This window comes from Anastrepha obliqua, chromosome 3 (assembly GCF_027943255.1).
Source record: "Anastrepha obliqua isolate idAnaObli1 chromosome 3, idAnaObli1_1.0, whole genome shotgun sequence".
Lineage (NCBI taxonomy): Eukaryota > Metazoa > Arthropoda > Insecta > Diptera > Tephritidae > Anastrepha > Anastrepha obliqua.
The window spans coordinates 2,600,029-2,622,407 of NC_072894.1; the positions used below are offsets into that span (position 1 = coordinate 2,600,029).

Below are 22,379 nucleotides of genomic sequence, written 5' to 3' on the forward strand. Positions count from 1 at the left end.
TTTTTTATTGCAACAAAATGAGAGTATTGAAGTTATTTTAGTCTTTTGTGTGAAACTAGGAGATTAGATAGACAAATACTCCCTCGAGGTTTATCGAATAGGGTGCATTGCATAAGTTTAAAAGGTAGCATAGCTCGAATTCTAGCTATTTGTTTTGTAGAATGTGAAGAAACAAAATTTCTGTGGTTACCTTAACCACAAAAATTTATAATATTTTCTTACATGACAACTATTGATATGCGCTTAATACTTTTTGTGTCTCTAGAAACACATTAGGTGCACAGAATCATTTTTATAAAGTAGTTGTAAATGTTTATATTTATGTATACCTACACTCAAATGCACTAAACAATGTAATCATTTTTCTTTTTCACTAAAAGCTGCATATCACTCACTTTGTAAAAACTACATCGTTTATGTAAAATAACTTAATGGCTTTGGCACTTCATTTAATGCTTAAATAATAAGCATATACATATACATTTGTAAAAGATATTGGGTGCTCCCTCAAGTTTTTTTGTGTGAAAATGTGGAGGAGCTTACTGAGTCACTTCTTATCATCTCAAAATGTGTATAGCTCTTTCAATGAAACTATTAAGGAATTTATTAGATTGTACAAAAGCCCACTATTTTTTGTTACTGACTGTATAATAATTGTCTTGTGGTGTTGTCGTCCTTTTATTGATCTATATCTAAGGTACACGTTTGTATGTCTTTAATGCCTACGTTTCTAATAAGTAATGCGCTCCCTGCAACTAGTAACACACTTGGCCACAAATGCATTCATTTATTCAATATCTTAATTGCTTAAATACGGGTGCAAATACGCACCACGAATGCTCCACTGCCACTTCACACTGTGTACAAAAAAACACACACATTTGGTTGTATGGCTGCAGATCGCTGGTAATAAATGGTTCTAACAAACTTGCATATAGATCGTTGTAGCGCGACGGCCATAACATGTGTTCCGTGCAGCATCCTTGCACGTGCAGCACTCGCTTACTTGCACGCTCTTTTGCTTTCTGCCTTAAAATCTACTATCTACTCTCTTCTCTTGTTAACAACTGAATACCTCCTGCTAAGTCTTTCGCTGTGGTTTCTAATTGCTTACGCACAAAACACTTCAAACATTTGTATAACCCTTTAAGCCAGAGCAATTGATAATACAAACATACATACAAGTGTTATCCGCATACTGTCATTGCCTTCTCTCTTTTCTCTTCTTCCATTACATTGTACTTGTCACTTGTTCGTGTGCCCATTTGTCCTGTATAAAACAAAAAACAAAACAAAAACGATAAAATCATAATAAAAAATGCCCTGGGGGTATCACAGACGCTTAAAGAAATGTGCACATCTGCTGCCGCAGTTGCTGGTACTAACATGAATGGCCAGCGCCATCTACATCGCCAGTCACACATAAGTTATGGAATCCTTAGCTCTTAGACCACCACCACGCCAAGCCAAGCAACAAGCAAGAAACCGTTATAGCGCAGTGGCTCCCTGTGCACGATTCTTGCTGCTAAACACATCCGCGACGAATTCATCTCACACTCCGCCATCTGTAGCACCATCAGCCAATGAATTAAAAACAAACAGCTGCTGCTGCCACAAGCGCCTGCTCTTATATTGTTTTGATATTTTGGAAAATATATTTAATACTAGTCGACCGACAAGCACCGCAAAATCAAAATTTAATGCCTAAAATGAAGCAACTGGAGATACTAAAAATATTTGGGCATAAACTTAAAAATTACTAATAACGATTTTTATACCATCATCCCTATTTCGGCTTTGTAAGAATTTGCGGATGCTGTTGAACTCGACTTGCTTTACGTTTTGGTAGGATTTTTTTTTTTTTTTTTTGTTTTTTCTTGCTAGATTGTCTCAGCTTTATTGCACACAAAAGTAGATGGCACAATAATCTGTATGTAGAATTGCTATTCGTAGACCGGGGAAAAACTAAATTATGCAGACTGTAGCACAAAACTATTCTACTTAGCTTTTATTGGTTGTTGTTATTGTAACCTTTTTGAAAATACCAAAAAACACTTGGAAAAAGTTTCTATCAGCTTTGAATGTCCTAAAGAGCAGTGCTTGAAATATATCGGAGAAAGGCCTGTAAGGCCTACGCACCAGTTACTTTTGCTTGAATACACCGGAGTAGCTGAAAGAGGTCTACATGAAATATTTCTGGCACAAACCGAACCAGGTTGGATGATGAAAATCAGAAAATTAACTCAAGGAATGCATTTTGCTGAGTATCAAATAATTTTGCACAGGGATCGAAGAGAATAGTTATTTTCGAAATTTAATTCGTAAAAGTCAGTCGAAAAGAATTTGTCTATTTAACATTGGTATATAGCAGAGGTCGGCAAAGCTACGCTGGTAATTTTCTTAAACTACAGTGGACATATGGATATATGTATGAATAAAATTATTAAAAAAAAAATTAATAAATTATTATTATAAAAAAAATTGGCACACATCTATTAAAGAAACGCGTGAATATAATTCCAGTAGACATTACAATATTTTTCATAGGCATTTGACAATTTTCAGGGTTTGCGGAGGGGTAATTTGTTTACTGGAAAAAAAGAAACTATTGGAAACTATTTTTTTTTAATTTTGAGCATAGTTTCGAAGACATTAAGGAAATTCAAAATTGCTTTGAACTCTTTAATCACCTCTTTACTTGGGATGAGAACAGCTAAGATTTTGAAGTTCATCCAGAAATAATAATCCTACGAAGCGAGTTAAATTTTTATAGTAGAAGCGATATAATTGAGTTATGCAGAATTTTGGATAACAGTTTGTATCCTTAACTCAAAGAATTTTCTTTTAAGATGTTATCACTTTTTACTTCCATTTACTTTTGCGAACAAATTTTTTCTGATTTAAAATTTATGTGTTCCAATCTAAATCTAATTAAAAACAGGTCATTTAAAAAATATACTTCTAACCAGAAACTGTTTCAAAAGTATTATATTAATAATCATTAAACCACTATTTTTTAATAAACAAGGGTTTTCATTGTTGACACATTTGGTGTTTAAATTTTACTCTTTTCACCACTGAAGTGCAGTGCGTTTACTCTGTGCTTGCCAACACACTCGCAGAGTCAATTTTGCCGACCTCTGGTAGCCAAGGTTATTAATCCTATATGGTTTAAATTTTTTTGATTTTTTTCCAAAAAGTCAGCTACTAGCCATTCTTTTTGGGCCGATATGTTCTTAATCAAAAATAACAGTTAATTTGACTTTTATTTCTTCCGCCTTGAATCTTCGGTTAAATCCTAAAATCTAACTTTTTTAGTTTTGATATTTAAGGTTTTTCTTCTGGCGTCCCTGTGCATTTTCCCCATATAAGGAATGATCGACATTTTTTTACATATATGGAAGAAGAAGACACCAAAAATAATTGTTACAATTCAATAAGCATCAAATAATTGTAAATTGTCGAAGCTTGTCAACAAGTCCCGTTGTTAGAGTTATTTAGCGCACTGTATCTATAACAGCGTTGAAAATGCTAGAGTTGTAAACTTTTTTAAATTCTTTAAAGTAATTTCGCTATAAATGGACATGTTCTACAAACGTTCCTACCCGAAGTGGTTATTCTTTTCAAACAACGTAAAGAATATGACACTTAGACCGATTATTTGAAGGAGTAGAAGTTGCTTAAATTAAAGTACGTAGAGTACTTAGGAAACCTTAGGCGATCTATCTCAGGTTATTACTCTTTGTATAAATTTATTTAGTTTGAAGCAATTAATTAGCTACCATGCATCATTAAGATGAATACACATATCTTTATGTACCTATATCTGTGGACTTCTGACAAAACGAGATATTTCCCTGAAGTAGTTTTTTGTTCTAAGCTTAATAAATCCTGATCGTTCATATACAAATTTAATATTTTAATTGAAATTTCATTGGCATTGGCTTTTAAGCCACAGCTGTGAATGACTTTAGTTTAAATATTTCACTAAAACCCAGCTATGTATCAGGTGTTTTCTTAGCTGCATGAGAACTATCGATATCGGTTCTGCAACAGTTGAGAATGCTGAACTGTGTTGACATTTCGGTTCAGTAAGGTTTGATAAGTCCTCATGAATCGTTTAACGCCAGAACAACGCCTCCAAATTGTGGAAATTTATTAAAAAAAAAAAAAATCTGTTGGCAAAGTGTTGTGATGTCGTAGTCGCTCTAGATTTCGCGAAGTGTTGAAGAAGACGTCGAAATGTCGATTCGTTGTCGTTCTCAACTTGTTGGCCTTTGTCTTTCGGCTACGTGGAAAACTTTACGTAAGGAGCTTGACTTACGTGCCTATAAAATACAGCCAGTGCAACAATTGACACCAAGTAACCATCGTTGCATCGCATTTTTGCTGATTGGGCACATTTAGATTTATTATTCAGATTTATTTATAATTCAAAGGTTGTCAAAAATCTGGCTGATCGAAATGAAATTTAAAGAAATAAAGATAAAGATCGAATTGTAACTCGGAGCCGCGACGGAAATATGCTGTATATCATATTCAAAAAATAAATGCCATGAAATTATTTACCAGATTATAAAAAAAATATCATCCGACAATATTTCTGCTTTGTTTGATCACCCGATATACATATATGAAAGTGATTCATAGCTAGGAAATGCAAAGTCGGTGTAAGTTGTGTCATATGTCCACAGATATGTAGGTATGTAAATTATTTTAGTAACTACTCAAAATTTGACAGTCTAGCAGCCTTGCCCTTAACAATAAAATCGATAGTTGTTCTCTCAAAATTAATTACAACCAATGAGCGATAAGTGCAAAAAAGATACCGACTTTCCCGATGAAGTCATCAAATCGCGTACTGCAGCATCTGCAATTTCAAGTTCATTCTGCTAAGTTTTGTATTGTGAAAATCATATAGGCATTATGTCATACATTTCAGCCTAACATAAAAACTTGTTTTTGTATTAAACACTAAACTCAATAAAGAAATTTTAACTATCATTTAGATCATAAATAAATGGATATCTCTCCGATGTATTCGAAATATATTATTTTACACTCTTAAACTTGGGATTTTCTTTATTAATATTCAAAATAATGAAGTGCCATAGCTTTTCGAAATGAAAAAGATTAATTAAATTTGCAGTTTATACCCAATTTGTCCCTTTATACGTAATTTCGATTATCTTTTAATTTTGTCTTTCATCCTAATCTAGGTAATGGTGCTAAATGTGTCCTCTTTGCTGAAGACCGTAAAGGCCGTAGAGGATGAGCACACACGTGGTACGCGTGCAATGGAGTCCACGGTCGAGGCCATTTCCCAGGAGATACGCGTGCGTTCGATAAAAATCTATGCATTCATACTTCTATTTTTTAAACTAATTTTGTTGTTGTTTGTACTTGCAGGCCATCCACTCGCCGCCTCCACCCGGTAGTGCGCAGTGTGGTCCTGAAGACTTGATACGTGTCACGAAGAATGTAACGTTGGCAACCGCCAAGGCAGTTGCCGCTGGTGCTTCCAATCTGCAAACGGACATTGTGGCCGCCGCCAATCTGGGTAGACGTGCCATATCTGAGATGCTACTGATTTGCCGCTCCGTTGCTTGGAATTGCGCTGAAACGGAGGATTTGCGCCAACGTACACTTGAAGCGGGTGCTGCTGTTGGCGAATCATATCGTGAACTTCTGAACGGCATCCTTCACAATTGCTCGGCTGACGATCGTGTGCACTTGTCTCGTCGTGTTGCCAAAAGTGTCACCGATTTGGTTGCCATGGCACGCCTGTTGAAGGGTTCGGACTGGATCGATCCCGAAGACCCGACAGTGATTGCTGAAAATGAATTATTAGGTGCTGCCGCTTCCATTGACGCTGCTGCGAAAAAGTTGGCATCGCTGCGACCACGTCGCCAACCAGATGTGAAGGTAAGACATGAAATCTGTATGAACAAATAGGAAATAATTCTTAACATTAACATGGTGGTGGATTTTCGTATGTTAAATTTAATGTGATATCTTATCTGTGCATTGGTGATGGCTGCGCTAAAAGAAAATAATTACGAAAAAAAGAGTAACTCTCCTTTCGTTTACGTAACCAAAAGTTAAATTTATGGTGTGTGGATTTGTACTGTGTCTGTCCCTTACTAAACGCTAATAGTTCCAGTTAGATATGTTTGATATTCTTGGTTGTTGCATTAAAAGGTTCACCCAGGAATCAAACATATTATTACTGCGATTATTAACATTCTACTAAACAACACTAACTCAAACAAGAAGTTTACAAAATATGCCTTGCGCTCTAATATGTAAAATAAAAATATACCTGTCTAACATAGATTTTTGTCTAATGCTGTATAGAATATTTAATTTATGTAATTTTTCTGTTTATAGATTGAATTGGACGAGAATATGAAATTCGATGAGATGATTCTTGAGGCGGCAAAGGGCATAATGGCAGCCTCGTCGGCTTTGGTGCGTGCTGCCAATGCCGCACAACGCGAATTGATCGATCAAGGCAAAGTGGCACGTCGCCCACTCACATCTTCGGACGATGGTCAATGGTCCGAAGGGCTCATATCTGCTGCTCGTCTTGTGGCTGCGGCTACTCATAGCCTTGTCGAGGCTGCACAGAATTTGGTGCGCGGAGTAGGCACTGAAGAAATGTTAATTTCGACAGCCAAGCAAGTGGCTGCATCAACTGCCCAACTACTCATCGCATGCAAAGTGAAATCAAACCCGAACTCGGAGGCTGGACGTCGTTTACAAGCCGCAGGCAATCAAGTTATCAAGTCCACTGAAAATTTGGTGCGTGCAGCGCAACAAGGCCTGGAAGATGAAGAAGAGAAAACTCTGAAAATCAACACTTCGATGGTTGATGGTATGGCACAGGAAATTAATGCACGCTCCGATGTACTGCGCATGGAGAAGCAGTTGGAAGAGGCCCGACAAAAACTCATCACCATTAGGCATGCACGTGCGCTGCAGAAAAAGACACAGGGATTCGCCACAGACGAAAGTGATTCGGAGTATGCGCATTCCACCTATGGAACATTGCAGAAGAGCCAAAATAATGTATGAATTAATCCTCATTTGCGCTTATTTTAATTTGGTTAATTCTTTTGATTCATGTAGCTATCTTTTGAGGAAAAAGCTCAATGAGAGAGTGGTCAACACACTGCCGCTAAATTAAAAGAAAAAAAAAAAACAAGTGCAAAAACATAATTTTTCATATACATAGAACAAGAAATAAATAAGTAAACGATATTGGCAACAATTGGCGTAGAAAAAAGTGTGTTAATCGCCGTAGTTTAAAAGCATTCTTTATAAATACCAGTATTTCATTTAATACATCTAGACTAATAGCATTTTGTCGTATTAAAACAACTAATATTTGTACTGACTAATTAAAAACCATTCAACTTCATGATCTAACCCATAGACACTAAACCGTTCGGGCTACCCTTCGGATATGCCAACATCACCGAGCTATTACAGTCAGCAGCAACAGGCCAAGCATCATTATAACTATGCGACGCATCCACAACACTTCCACCACCCAGATGCTGTGTCGCCGCCCCCCATGAGCCACCAATATTCTAGCGGTGCTGAGGTTAACGGTAGCATTGAACTACCACCACCGCCTCCGCCACTTTCGACCACCCTGTACAACATGCAAACAGCCACAGCATCAGGCGGTGGCAGTACTTTTAGACCTAACCCAAAACTAACAGCCAACGCGGTGCCACGCCCCTACCCCGGCAGTCCAGCCGCTGGTGGTCCCAGCAGCAGTTTACTAAGTACTAACGGTGGTGGTAGCGCTAAACTCACTCAACCCCCCTCTTCTATAGCAAATGTCAGTAATTATCAGCAACAATCTTTTGAAAACACAACAACATCAACGTCTACCAACGCGCATCAACCGTCGCTGACCACTCCGCAGTCCACAACTCAGAAATCGACATCTGTTAACCGTAAACTGGAAGCTTGTGTGCAGGATTTGCACGATAAAACATTTGGCCAAGGCGGCGTGGTGCAAATTACCAGCGGAGGAGCATATCCTGGCCAAAACTATGAAGGTTACACTTCCAGGTGGGTTAAATCTAAATGCAATCATTTTTCTTTTGGAATTTAAATCGCAATGTTAATCCCCAAATGTTAATTATTTGAAGGAGCTCCTTTAATTTTAAGTTTTTTATTTGAAGCGATTGTTTGATTTGTTTAACGTCTTTCGGAATTTTAAAATGTTTTTTGTATAAATCAACTGTTATGTTTGGTAGTACGGTCCTGGGCCGCCGTCACCGAATAGGTTGGTGCGTGTCACAGGTTCGAATTTCCGTGCATGAAACAAAATGATAGAGAAAGTTTTTTGTAATAAGGGTCGCCCCTCGGTAGGAAATGGCTAACCTCCGAGTGTATTTCTAAGAAGAAAAGGCTCCGCATAAAAAACCACCTTCCACTTGTGGAAAGCTTCAAGACGCACACAAATTGAAGGAGCTCGGCTAAACACCCAACTAAGGGTGTAATCTTGCTATTTATTTTTATTGTTATTTTTAGATACTCATATATAAGAATTTTGAAAACTTTGTTCGAAATTAATGACACGAGTTTTCTATTATCAGATATGAAACGCGCAATTTCGAAAAGAGCAACGAAATAGTCGACAAACCTTTGGATTCAAGCTTCTCGCAGTTGACACTTAGCACCGATGGCGGTAAAGTCAGCATTATGGATCAGGGCTCTGAAAGGTTGACGTCGATGACGCAGCGTGTAATGGAACGCAAAACGTTTAGCACCACTACCGAGACGCGCTCGGAAAAGAAAACAGAGTCGCACAGTTTTCGCATGGAGTAGATTTAGATTTAGATTCGAATAAAAAAGAATACATACACATAAATACATACATATGTAAATATAACTAAATTGGCAAACATATTGGTGCTATCCTCAGCGGTGACAGCAGCCTAGTGTTTGCCTCGAAGATTGCTTATGGAATGCCACTTCGCCACAAAAGGCGCTTAAGAAATTGCCAAAAGTGCTTTTAACTGAACTAATTTATAATAATCTATAATAATGGAATGCTGTGTAGGTGTTAGTGAGTAATAAAGGAGTTTTGATATATTTACCGTTTTAATTATTGCTGCCAAATACCTGCAAAGAAAACGTGCAACTATGCAATTCCGAATCGGTCTTCAAATAGTTAAAACTCTTTGTAGGTATGGCAGCGCAGTCGAATTGTACCGTTACACTAAATGTTCTTTGTTTTTTGTATAACTTTGATGTATTTCATTAAATGTCAAATTGTGTATCTGTGTATTCATCTAGAATTTTAATCCATAACGAAAGTTTGCAACGAAAATATTTGCCAAGATGTTGCCTGTAATTGCATAACAATATTAAAAATAACACAATTAACTGTATTAATTATTTAGAAATCATGAAAATGAAAGCGCCGCCTCCAATATTATATGAAAATAAAACAACAAAATGTGAACAAATGTAACGCAATCATTGACAATTATTTATCGAACAGAAAAATTCGTGGTAACTAAGTTAAATACAGGCACAGTTTTGTGTCACATTAACCGTGATTGATTTTTAAAAATGATGAAATCTTTAGTTTTTAACACTTTTGTTTCGCTCTACAGATAATACGCCAGTTTAGAAGAAAATAGATTTGTATATGATTTTTATTATCTGCTGCTAAATGCATTATTAGCCTTATTTGTACATACATTCATATACTTTTGGCATACATTTATTTACTTACATACATATGTGTATTACTAAAGATTTTTTTCAAGTATTTGTTTTTGTACAACAAAATAAAATAAATTTAAGTATTGATAATTGAGTTAGAAAATCAATTTTCGCTCTGATGTTGTTAGGTTAGGTCTGATGTTGTTACTTTGCCACACTTTCGAGAGTTTGAGTGAATACTAGTATTGTTGTAGTCAGTTTTCACTGCCATTATATGTTAAGTAACAACAGTTGTATGGCGCATACAGCCATCATAGGTTAAGGTCGAGCATCCATAACAAATTAGATGTTGTCCCACAAATGTAAAAGCTCGCAATTTATGCCCCTTTCGAACGGCAAACGGATTTTATGGGAAGCTATTTTGTAGTATTTCAGCGAAAGACATCGAAACCATGTTCTTTACTGATACGCCTCGCGAAATCTGCTCAGCTATATACGCTCCATGGTATATAACCCAAATACTGCTTCAATAATATCCCGGTGCTTTAATTTTTTCTTGATGCATGGACGTAGAGTTTTGTGACACCTTCGATTGTCAGTTGAAAAAACGTATTAAAACTTAAACTCAATTGCAAACAAACACTAAGACCGGTTTCAACTTACGGTATACAGTTTTGAGGATGCGCCAGTGAAAGGTACATCACCTCTATCCAACGTCTGCAAAACAAAGTGCTGTAAAGCTTAGTACACGCGCCATACTACATAAGGAAAGGCGATCTTGGTGATCTTGACATACCAACTGTGACTGAGGTAGCGAAACAATTTACCATAGCGCACAAACAACGACTAAAAATCATGTCACCGATGCAGCATCCAGCTTACTTTGGCTGAATTCTTCTCAAAGACTTTTAAAACGCACAAATTGAAAAAGTTGTTTGATACCTACAGAAAATCAAAAAGAAAACTTTTACACTAAAGGGTTTTGTCTTTGACATGCATTATCTCTAAAACCGCTTAAACTTTAAAGTTGCAACCAAAATTAACTAAAAGATAATTTTACTTTCTTTTAAAACAAGACAAGACAAGAGCACTTGCGAAATAGGCGAAACTGAAATTGTCGAAAACCACACAACAGTGCGACATATTATTTCCAAGTACAAGAAAAACGATGAAGCAGGAAGACCAGATAGTAGCGGAAGCAAAACAAAATTTGCACTCCCCAAACAGAAAGAAAAATTGCTCGTTGTATTGAGGAGGTCTCGGAAACTTCCACTGTAGTTATCACCAAAGAGAGCAGCTGCTATTACAGAAGTGAAACCTTAAACTGTGCGAAATTTTTTACATTCTCTCGATTTTAGGGCGTGTACATCGCTCCACTAGCCATATTTATCAACGAAGAGGATAAACACTCAAAACATTTCGCCGTACTAATTAAAGAATGGCTGTTGTATTGCGGTAAGAAAAGTACTCCCGCGTCCTACAGTGTCTCGAACTAAACCCATTGAGCACCTGCGGCCGTACATGTAGAGCAAATTACGTGAGGGCCACGTAAGTAGTAAAAATGAAGTGAAAGTTCCTCTCCTGAAAGTATGGGAAAATATACCGCTCGGTGTTATAAAAAACTATGACAAGAACACTGCAATCTATGTTAGACATCAGTGGTGACCACCCAAACTCTGGTAACCACTCAAATGAATACTCGTCGTAACACTAAGTCCCCCTCCACTTGAGTCAACAGGATATGTGAATAGTGTACTCTCTTTTAAGCGGACACCTAAGGGACTGAAAAATTTGGCTGCTTATGGGAGGTATCGCTTAGAGAAATGTGTAAAAAAAGTGAATATGTTATGGGAGGGTTGTTCACTCAAGTGCACTTTTTTTTTAATTCTTAAGGATTCGTAGTATGCATTGATAAAAGTGTCCGTTAGGAGAACTACTTAGTACTTCAAAGTACGATATAAGAAATATAATAGAAATTGAAGATTTAAATTTTTTTCGTAATATTTTGGTGGTTCATCATTCGCAATAAATAAAAGAGATGGCTTCTGAAAAATAAATTGTATAAGTGACTTTATTAAAAAATATTCAATTACAACAATTAGAAAATAAATGCAACAAAGTCTGTTCGTCAATGGTAAATTTGTAAAATTGATTCCCTAAAGGCACAGATCACAGCGAATAGATCATCTTGCAGTTTACTTGTATTCCTCATTCAATTGACGTCCGATCAGCCAACGACGAATCTCTGAGGTGCCTGCACCGATTTCATATAATTTGGCATCACGCATTATGCGTCCTGTCGGATATTCATTGATATACCCATTGCCACCAAGTATTTGGATGGCGTCTAGCGCCACCTGCGTTGCCTTCTCTGCACAATACAAAATAACACCGGCACAGTCCTTAGAGCTGCGCACGCCAGTGTCAGCGGCACGTGCAACGGTGTACAGGTACGATCGACAGGCACTCAAAGTGGTATACATGTCCGCCATTTTACCCTGCATCAGTTGAAATTCGCCGATAAGTTTGCCCTTTTGTTTGCGCTGATGGGCATAATCGAAAGATACGTCAACAGCAGCTTGCATCAGTCCCACTGGACCGGCAGCCAGCACGAGGCGCTCGTAATCCAAACCTGACATCAGCACATACACACCTTTGTTCTCCTTCCCCAATATATTTTTTGCAGGGACCTTGAGATCTTGGAACACCAATTCGCATGTACTGCTGCCCCGCATCCCAAGTTTATCGAGCTTTTGTGCCACACTAAAGCCCTCCCATGCAGTCTCGATGATAAACGCCGTAATGGCATGTTTATCAGCGACGCCACTATCAGTCTTCGCGTACACTATCAAGGTGTCAGCATCGGAACCATTGGTGATCCAAAATTTAGTGCCGTTGAGTACATAATAGTCGCCCTTTTTCTCGGCGCGTAGCTTCATAGAAACCACATCGGAACCCGAACCCGGTTCAGACATGGCCAAACCACCGATATGCTCCCCACTGCACAGCTTTGGCAGGTACTTCTCTTTCTGCTCAGTTGTGCCATTCTTGGTGAGTTGGTTCACGCAAAGGTTTGAATGGGCACCGTAGGACAAGGCGACACCGCCTGCAGCTCTGAAAAAAGGTACGTACATATGTTATAGAAATTATAATTATAGCATACACATAGCATGTAAACAACTGTTTTTTTTTTAATTATATAAAGTTGTAAATATACAACAATATCATTATCTTGAACGTGCCGGCAGATATTTTCCTACCGCCAATGCCATATACAAATTTGCGAAGCGCTCGAAAAACATTTCATCTCTTATTAAGAAAGATGAGGGCCTTTAAGGTACATATGTGTGTATGTGTGTAAATAACGATTTGCTTACCGAGAAATTTCTTCCATTATAATGCAATGATCCAGATAGGTCCCACCGGTGCCTCCGTAATCCGGTTCAGCTGTGATGCCTAGAAAGCCCAGTTCACCCATCTTCTTCCAAAATGACCGCAGATCTCTAAGCCGAGTAGACAGAAAAATATTTATTAAGCAAATGCGTTGCACAGTGCGCTTGCCACATTTTTTTATCCAAAATTCTCACGTGAAACTGTCATTTTTGTCGATTTCTTTGGCGTACGGAGCCAGTTCTGTTTGGAAGAAATTAAATGCAATATCCCGCAGCTTTTGCTGCTCCTCATTCAAGCCGTAAAACTTATCGTTGACTGGATAGCATGCGGCTCCCCTTGCCTGCTGAGATAAGCCCACACCGACACATCTCGGCAGTCGAATTAACAGAGAGTTTGCAAAGAAACGTAAACTTGCAGACATATTAAATAAATAAATAGGAAACAAAGAGGTACTTTTCGCAAAAAAACACTTTAAAAATACACGAATTGTTGAAATGCAGTTTCAGAAAAGTACGTAAACTGAACACTTCTAATCACCACAGCTGTTGATTACCTAACAGCGGACTTATTATCAGCACAGTGTTGCCAGGAATGCTCAATGTACAGAAAGTTAGCAACAAAAAGATTTTAGTTCGTGACGGTTGGAAACCAAACGTGGAATGCGCATTTCGTGGCAGATTAATTTTTTCAAAAGATATTAAATGATCGCAAAAACAAGCGATGCACATATTTACATACTTATATAGAGTGTATTTGTAGCTCTGTACAATATGTTGTACTGCTGAAGTGCGGAGCGAAAGAAATAAAAATAATATTAAAAACATTGGTTTAAAGTAAATTCTTAACTATAGTTTTGAATAATAAAAATTTCAATATTTTCTTACTTATTGCATCATCACAATAGTAAGAGAACGTATGATTGTGAAAAAAAGTTTTCAGAGCAAAAAATTATATGAAAAATCACTGATACGTACTGTTGATCCGGAGGTAAACTTTTTCTCAACTTAAGGGGTAACACCACTGTACACGCGTAAAATAAACACGATTTTTAAAGAATTTTTTTGTATAGAAGGAAAGGGAAAGCAATCACTCTGATTTGGGAAGTAATTACTCATATACTAAAATACAAAACTACAAAGTTTGATCGAAAAATTTTACAAAATGGCGGCATTGGAGACTTTTTTGTAATGTGGTTTCTCTTGAAGGAGCTCCGCGGCACGCAGCACAGGGGGTGCAAATTTTAATCTGGAACAAAGAAACATTTTTTTTCTTAGTCTAGATAAGAATAGCTAGAGAAACACGTAGGGGATTTAAAAAATATTTTTTTTTTGTGGAATTAGCAAGCATTTGAAGGAAAAAACTCTATTTTGGACTAAAAAAACGGCACTTAAATAATAATAACAGTCGTTTAAATTAATCTATCGAAAATCCCCTACGCTCTTCTCTTAAGAAGGTTATTATACAGACGTAGTGAAAAACCCGATTAAAAATATTAAAAATTGTTTGAGTTATGCTGCGTGCCAATTTCAGAAAACGTGTTTTGAGAAAAACGCGTTTAAAGTTTGGAAATTTGGAGAAGTCGTTAGGTAGCAGTCACTAACGCTTGGTTAAAAGTTTAAAACATTTATGAAATAAACTTCGGTAACGTATAAAACTTTTTGTTCTGTATTTTAAAAGGTTCAAAGAATTTTTTAAGCTTATAAAAAAAAATCAATTTTTTGAAATTTCTACAGTGATGTTACCCCTTAACTATAACTTTACAGGCTATTTTATAGTCGCGGTAAACGTATTTTCGTTCTCTAAAGCGCTTATTTAACTCTCCGGCCGATATATTTAAAGGTCAGTTGATATTCTCTTTAAAATTTTGTAGTTAGGTTCTAAATTTTTCAACTCAAATATTGAAATAAATTATTGGTACGTTGCTATAGTTTCGCAATCGACAAATTTTTGTTTGACGAATGGCTGAGTAAGCGAAAAGACTAAAAGGTCACTTTAAAATGAGGTTAGTAAAGACAAGATTTTCTGTAAGAACAAAGACGGCGATCTGGTGACTGACATCCAGAGTGTGCTTGAATTATGGAGGGAACACTTCTCAAATCTGCTAAATAGTGACAACCGCGCATGTCCCAGATCTCGATACCCCAATCGTTGACGACGGAATTGTCGTTCCGCTACCCGATCATGACGAGGTGAGAATAGCGATAACGCGGCTAAAGAACAACAAAGCCGCGGGCGCCGACGGACTGCCGGCTGAGCTATTCAGAAATGGCGGCGAGGAGCTGGTAAGGTGCATGCATCAGCTCCTATGCAAAATATGGTCAGATGAAAGCATGCCTGCTGATTGGAATTTAAGTGTGCTCTGCCCAATCCATAAGAAGGGCGATCCTGCAATTTGTGCCAATTACCGCGGGATTAGTCTTCTAAATATCGCCTATAAGGTTCTAGCGAGCGTATTGTGTGAAAGGCTGAAGCCCACCGTCAACCAACTGATTGGACCTTATCAGTGTGGCTTCAGACCTGAAAAGTCTACCATCGACCAAATATTCACAATACGCCAAATCTTGGAAAAGACACATGGAAGGAGAATCGAAACACACCATCTTTTCGTCGACTTCAAAGCTGCATTCGACAGTACGGAAAGGAGTTACCTGTATGCCGCGATGTCTGAATTTGGTATCCCCGCAAAACTAATACGGCTATACAAGATGACGTTGCTCCACACCTGCAATGCCGTCAAAATTCGGAAGGACCCCTTCGAGCCGTTTGATTCTTTTTTTGAGGTTTCAGACAATCGTGTGACTTCCTTAACCTGATGTTGGAGAGCATCGTACGAGCCGCAGAACTTAATCGCTCAGGCACAATATTTTATATGAGCGTACAATTGTTGGCGTATGCCGATGATATTGACTTCATCGGCCTTAACAACCGCGCTGTTAGTTTTGCCTTCTCCAAACTGGGTACAGAAGCAAAGCGAATGGGTCTGGTGGTTTACGAGGACAAAACGAAGTACCTCCTGTAATCAAATAAACAGTCGGCGCACTCGCCCATCAGCTCCCACCACACTGTTGACAGTTAAGATTTTGAGGTTGTAAAAGACTTCGTTTATCTAGGAACCAGCATTAACACCGATAATAATGTCAGCCTTAAAATCCAACGTAGAATCTCTCTTACCAACAAGTGTTACTTTGGACTAAGTAGGCAATTGAGTAGTAAAGCCCTCTCTCGATGAACAAAACTAATAAGATTCTCATCATGCCCGTCCTCGTATAACGCAGAAGCTTGATGACAATATCCGATGAGGCATCGCTTGGAGTATTTGAGGTTCCGCGGAAGATTTTTGGACCTCTGCACGTTAGCAACGGCGCGTATTGTAGGCGATGGCACAATGAGTCGTACAGACTTAGTGCAGCTAATAAAGATCCAGCGGGTTCGTTGACTGGGTCATGTCGTCCGAATTGGATACAGATGCTCCGGCTCTGAAAGTATTCGATGCGGTACCAGCTAGTGGTAGCAGAGGAAGAGGAAGGCCTCCTCTGCGTTGGAAATATCAGGTGGAGAAGGACTTGGCTTCACTTGGTGTGTCCAATTGGCGCCGGTTAGCACGAGAAAGAAACGACTGACGCACTTTGCTAAAGTCGGCCAAAATCGCGCAGGCGGTTATCGCGCCAATTAAGAAAAAGAACGAGTAAGGGTAAGTAAATACTTTCAAGTTTTGATTTCAGCTATGGCCAAATCATACAGGATCTAGAATGTGTGTTGAAAGTGAAAACTATTTTGCGTTGAGAGTTTTTGTTTGAATTTTAAGGCAAGTAATTATTGAATAAAATCACTCATTCCACCCGTATCAGCTGTTCATCTGAGGACCTCAAAATCCAGGCGGAAAATATGTAGATACTAATCAATTTATATTGGCGGCCTCGGTAGTCTAGCGTAACTGCACTAGCCTGCCATCTCAGACGTTGTAGGTTCAAATCCCACGTAAATCACGGTCCTCGCACTTTTTCAAACTTACCTACTTTTCTAGTTTCTAAAACAAAAACATCAAAAGCAAAAAAACAAATGCATCTTTCTAATCCTTACTCCCGCACAAAAGTCCGCGCATTACTTCCATTGTGCCTGCTAAAACAAGCAAAAAAAAAAAACGAAAAAGACACAGTTACATCAGTGCATCAGTGGCGTCAGCAAGAAGAAGCGGGCAATCGCGGTAATAGCCCAGACACACCAAAATTTAGCGAAGTCCTCAACCATCTGTGTGATCCTTCTGACAGAACAGTTAGAAGGTGTTGTTCCTAAGCAACAAGTGGACTTAGGACTGGTAGCGGCAGGCTAATCACCTACCCTGCCAGAAAGCAAAAATAGATTAACGAAACCAACATAAGACTGAGTCTTGTCGAGGCCCTATACTCCCTAAAATAAATTTATATTAAAGTAAGCTGGTTTTATGGTTCCACATCTAATCCAAAATATTTAGCAAGGGCTACTTGGTACTAGTGGGGCTTTATACTCATTTGATCGATTTTTGTGTTTTTTGCATATTTGAAAAGGTTAATGCTTCCGTAATTTTGTGTGAAAATAACAAACGAGAACTGAGAGAGTTATAGAACTTTGACTGAAACAGTTACACGAGCTGTTTAATTCAGAGGAGTTTGTACTGGAAATAATTTACGCGAGCATTGACAGTTAAACGTAAATAGTGACTGATCAGACAGTGGCATAATAACGATCCGATAGGAGTTCAAAATTAGGCTTGCGAAATTTGTAGTGGGTGTCTTGAGGTTTCCCCACATAATATGTATGATGACTAGTCAAAATTTATTTCAAGGTTTTTGAACTTATCCACAGTTTGGAAGGTATTATTAGAGATATTATATGATGATTGGAAAACATTTTTTAATATTTAAAGAGATGCACGAATATGTACAACAAAAAGCGAGTTTATTAAGGTCGGCTTGAAGCGCAAGTACTTCCTCTAAGTTTCTCATTCCTACAAACTGTTCAAATAGTCTGCGTATAATGAGTATCTGGCAAATGAAAAGCAAGTGCCTATGTTATAAAAACTGAGGGAAAGGCATGAAAGCCCGATTTACATACACAAAAGTGTTCTATGTGGCACAGTATTAAAAACTTTGGAGAAAGTCCGGATGAAAATGATTCAGTATAATATTCACTTAATAGCCGAAGGCCTTAGCAGCCAGTGCTTGTTCCTTTTTTTTCTTACCTTTAAGTGGAATAATTATTTATAATTATTACTCTTTTCAATAAATAAATAAATAAAAAAATATTCACTTAAAGCGATCGAGTTGGACCATGTACATAGATCTACCTGTTACAAAACACAAACACAACAGACCGCGATACCTGCTGTGAACGAGAGCCCTTGGGAAATCACTTAACGTTTAGACTTCTAGAAAGTGTTGTAACCTTAGCTTTTGAACGCCCCAAAATTGCTGTATCTATACATGTACGAGTATTGTTTAATTCTATATACGAAGTTGGCGGCTGCCGAAGCCGCATGGATTGGTGCGTGACTAGCATTCGGAATTGCGTATGTTCGAATTTCCGTGCATGAAACACCAATTGACAGAAAAAGTTCTTTCTAATAGCGATCGCCCCTTGGCAGACAATGGCAAGCCTAGGAGTGTATTTCTGCCATGAAAAAGTTTCTAACAAAAACCATTTGCGGTTCGGAGTCGGCTTAAAACAGTAGGTCCCTCCATTCGTGGAGCAACATCAAGACGCACGCCACAAATAGGAGGAGGAGCTCGGCCAAACACCCAAAAAGGGTGTAAGCGCAAATTATATATATATACGAGTATATTTACATGGAGTTGCTTGTTGAAAATTGTTCCAACATACACATGTTTGTCTGCGACCTCAGTTCCCCTTTGAACCGCATAACCGTTTGTCCACAATGCAGCCGGACATGTAATGGATGTTAATTTGTAGGACAAGAATCGCAGTCAGCTGGTAATGGCTAACACCATGTTTGAACAACAAATGGCTGCAACAACAACTCACAATATCTAACAAGCGCATACTCACAAAATATGTGAGGTTGTGTGCATGTATGTACGTACATCGCACATGTTTACAAAAAATCAAACCTCAGTCAAATCTATTTTTAGCTTCAAAATATATTATTTACTTGGTGCGTGCCATGTCCCACCAGGACTATAGACGGCGAAAGGAGGTGAACTGCGATTCCCTCGTTTTCCGTGTTCCGTGTGCTTTGAGCTTATCGGACAACAACAACGAGTGAGAGCAACTAACGTGCGCATGACTCAACAACATGAGCTGAAGTAGCGGAGCTACTTTGATGGCTCAACATATGACCATCACAACATTTACATGAAGTGCAAGCTAAGAATGCCGACACAGTACAATTACAGTAAAAATGCGGCAGTAACAAAAACAATCAAAGACCAAACAAAACAACACCGCAAAGTGGCAAAAGGATACCATAACCAAGCAGGCTAAGAACTGGCGCTGCGTTCGCGGGCTGTCGAAAAACAAATTTAAAATCATATTTTAGTTGGACTCGCGTCATGCAATTCGTCTGAGTAATGGACGCATCGCTGCAGTGAGGATTCGATAAAAAAATAGATTATGTGTATGTACACACACACACTAACATAAATGAATGAAATTAGAAGGATACGCGCTCGGCAATCGGTTTGCTTTATAGTGCTGTGAAATAGTGATGAGGAAGCAATTAAGTCGTGGCCCAAGCTCAAGGATTACGCGAACAATTGGCATTGAATTCATTTTGAAATAGTGCAGTAGTGTAGAATGCCTTGGCTTTAGTATGTGTATAGTTAGAAGATTGCAGAAAATGCACTTGCGCCCACCCATGTACATTGATTAATATTCTAAAAGGATGGGCGAGCTTTGTTATTCTGGAGTAAGTGAAGTTGGTGACAACAAATCAGAACTTTCCTATGAGAGTCGGTTCTACGCTGCCGTAGCAACACGGGTTTATATCCGGCCGGGACCTCATTCCATAAAAAAACATGGGGTATAGTTTACGCTGTTACAATAACAAAATTAGTGCATATAAGTATAAAAGTATAAAATTGCCGAAATCAATAAAGGCTTTTAATGAGTTTATTTTGGACAATGATGTACAATATATGTGCGGCCTGAAGATGCAAAAAGAAACGCACGTTTATGCTGAGGAACTGAAAATTATCTTAACATTCGAAGGCGCTGGTGAAAAGCGTATCGAGGGAATACTTATGTAAATAAAAGAGTGTTGTGGATATCGGTGTGAGGCACAAGTTGCAAGGGTTACAGGCGGGTGTGTAAGTGCATTTGGCTGGCTGTAAATACAGTGGTTTAATTGTATGTACGTGTCGTATGTATGTCGATTGCTTCTGTTTCCAATTACAACACATTCGGATTTCACTATCAAGTCGTATTGCCACTCAATGTTTCGGAATGTCTGTGTGTTTCCGTTTAATATTTTCGTGTCTTTATTACTTTTTCAACCTGTGTACGCGCTTTTATTGCTCTAATTATGCTTTTGTGTCGTGCCTCGCTGTAAAATATAAAATATTTGTACTTTTTTATTTCTAAAAGTCTCTACATATATAAGTATAAAGGTTTGAATCATGGAACCACTCTACGTATACGCAACATTATGAATACTCTACACGAGCGCATAGATACAGTACAAGCTCGCTAAACGCGACGGTCCATCACTACAGTTCAATTTTTAAGTATTTATGCGTGGCTCTTTTATTTGTCTGCATTGCTTTGTGGGATATTTAGTATATATTAATAATTAATTTGTTTTTTGCTCCACGTTGGTGGCTAAGCCGAGGAAGAAAACTAAAACCTTTTAACGATTGCTAAATTTGTAGAAGAAGTTTCTCCAGAACACAACTTCATAAATTGGATGCAAGAAAGATCCCTTTTGCATATAGCATGGGTTTCTCCCTAATAGATATACAAGCTCTAATCTTTTATTTATAACGAATCAAATTTTTAATTTCGTGTACAGAAATATCATGTTGATGTCATATATACACTCTTTTCTAAAGCTTTTGACAAAATCAATCATTTCATTCTTTTACGTAAGCTCTCCATATACGGAATCAAATGTTTTTTAATCGAGCGGAACAAAACACGAGGGGAATATCTACACCGAAAGTAGCACCTCCGTCTTCACTGACGGCTCCAAGATGGAATCGAGAGTCGGAGCAGGGGTTTTCTCTAAATCAGGCAATTTATCTATTTCCTTAAAATTGCCGAATAGTGCTAGTATTTTTCAGGCAGAAATCTTTACGATCCTGCAGGCATGCAAAATACTTAGGGAACGTGGGAGCTAACATTTATTCCGATAGTTAAGCCGTGATCAAGGCTTTGACGATGCCTTGACGTAGATTCAAACTAGTCAACTCCTTTAAGGATGAGATGAAATCTCTTGGGTGTACAGGAAATATTACTCTGGTCTGCGTTCCAGGACATAGGAGCATAGGGGGAAATGAAATTGTTGATGAGCTTGCCAGGAAGGGGACTGTATCGGTTTCAAAGACCCCCTACCAGGTTATCGGCATCCCCATGGCTATTGAGAAAGGGGAATTGCACAACTTATTTCTCAAGAAAGCGCAGAAAAGTTGGAGCTAGATTTGCTCATGTGCTATGTATTTCGAAAACCCTTTGGCCCCAGTACAATAGACGGAGGACTCAGAAAGTCCTTGGGACTCCACGCAATGTCATGCGACGCTCGGCATACACGCGGAAAAGCTAAGTTTATCATTTAACCCCAGTTGCAGAAACTGTGGGTGCCTTTCAGAGAGGGAAACGGTTGAGCACTTTCTCTGTAAATGTGAGGAGTTTGCCAGCTAGACTATTAAGGTCACTGTGTGCTCCTTTCTTCCACAGCCAGGGGCAGTGTGCAAACCTAAATCCCACCAAGCTTTTCAGTTACAACTGGTCTGGCTGGCTGTAGATATGCACCTGTTGTAGATCTCATCAAAACGTCGCTTTAGTGCTACTTGGGGAGTGCCAGACTGACTCTTTAGCCATTTCATCTACCTACGTTAATCGGGCGGAAGCTTTTAGTGGAAGTAGATCCTAAGAAATCTGACCTCACCATCAATGGGTCACTGCTGTTTTTCTCGTTCATAGACGATTTACCTCAGCAATGTGCTAATTTCCTGACGATGTCAAAATCTATCGGCGGATACGTAATTTAATTGATTGCCATAACCTGCAGCCTGATCTTACTGCACTTCAGCAATGCTGTTCCGAGAATATTTTGTTCCTCAACGCAAAGAAATGAAATG

General features: G+C 38.4%; 2 protein-coding genes across 6 annotated transcripts in view; one reads left to right on the plus strand and one right to left on the minus strand.

Annotated features, from left to right (window-relative positions):
• LOC129241520 (talin-1) overlaps window positions 1-9,499 on the plus strand; it is a 56,734-nt gene extending 47,235 nt beyond the window's left edge. For 4 of the 5 annotated variants that reach the window (XM_054877900.1, XM_054877901.1, XM_054877902.1 and 1 more), the window contains exons 13-17: window positions 5,220-5,336; window positions 5,410-5,925; window positions 6,391-7,071; window positions 7,439-8,088; window positions 8,619-9,499. In XM_054877900.1, the coding sequence (XP_054733875.1) occupies window positions 5,220-5,336; window positions 5,410-5,925; window positions 6,391-7,071; window positions 7,439-8,088; window positions 8,619-8,850 (2,196 nt within the window). In that variant the 3' untranslated portion in view covers window positions 8,851-9,499. Of the gene's footprint in view, window positions 1-1,338; window positions 5,051-5,219; window positions 5,337-5,409; window positions 5,926-6,390; window positions 7,072-7,438; window positions 8,089-8,618 lie in introns of those variants that run through there. The other variant, XM_054877904.1, reaches the window with a different exon arrangement.
• Window positions 9,500-11,739: 2,240 nt separating this feature from the next.
• On the minus strand, window positions 11,740-13,655 carry LOC129242603 (isovaleryl-CoA dehydrogenase, mitochondrial). The gene is made up of 3 exons (XM_054879348.1): window positions 13,284-13,655; window positions 13,074-13,199; window positions 11,740-12,810 (listed from the first exon to the last, which is right to left on the minus strand). Exons 1-3 carry the CDS (start codon window positions 13,508-13,510, stop codon window positions 11,892-11,894), a joined length of 1,272 nt encoding a protein of 423 aa, XP_054735323.1. The 5' UTR covers window positions 13,511-13,655; the 3' UTR covers window positions 11,740-11,891.
• Window positions 13,656-22,379: the final 8,724 nt, after the last annotated feature.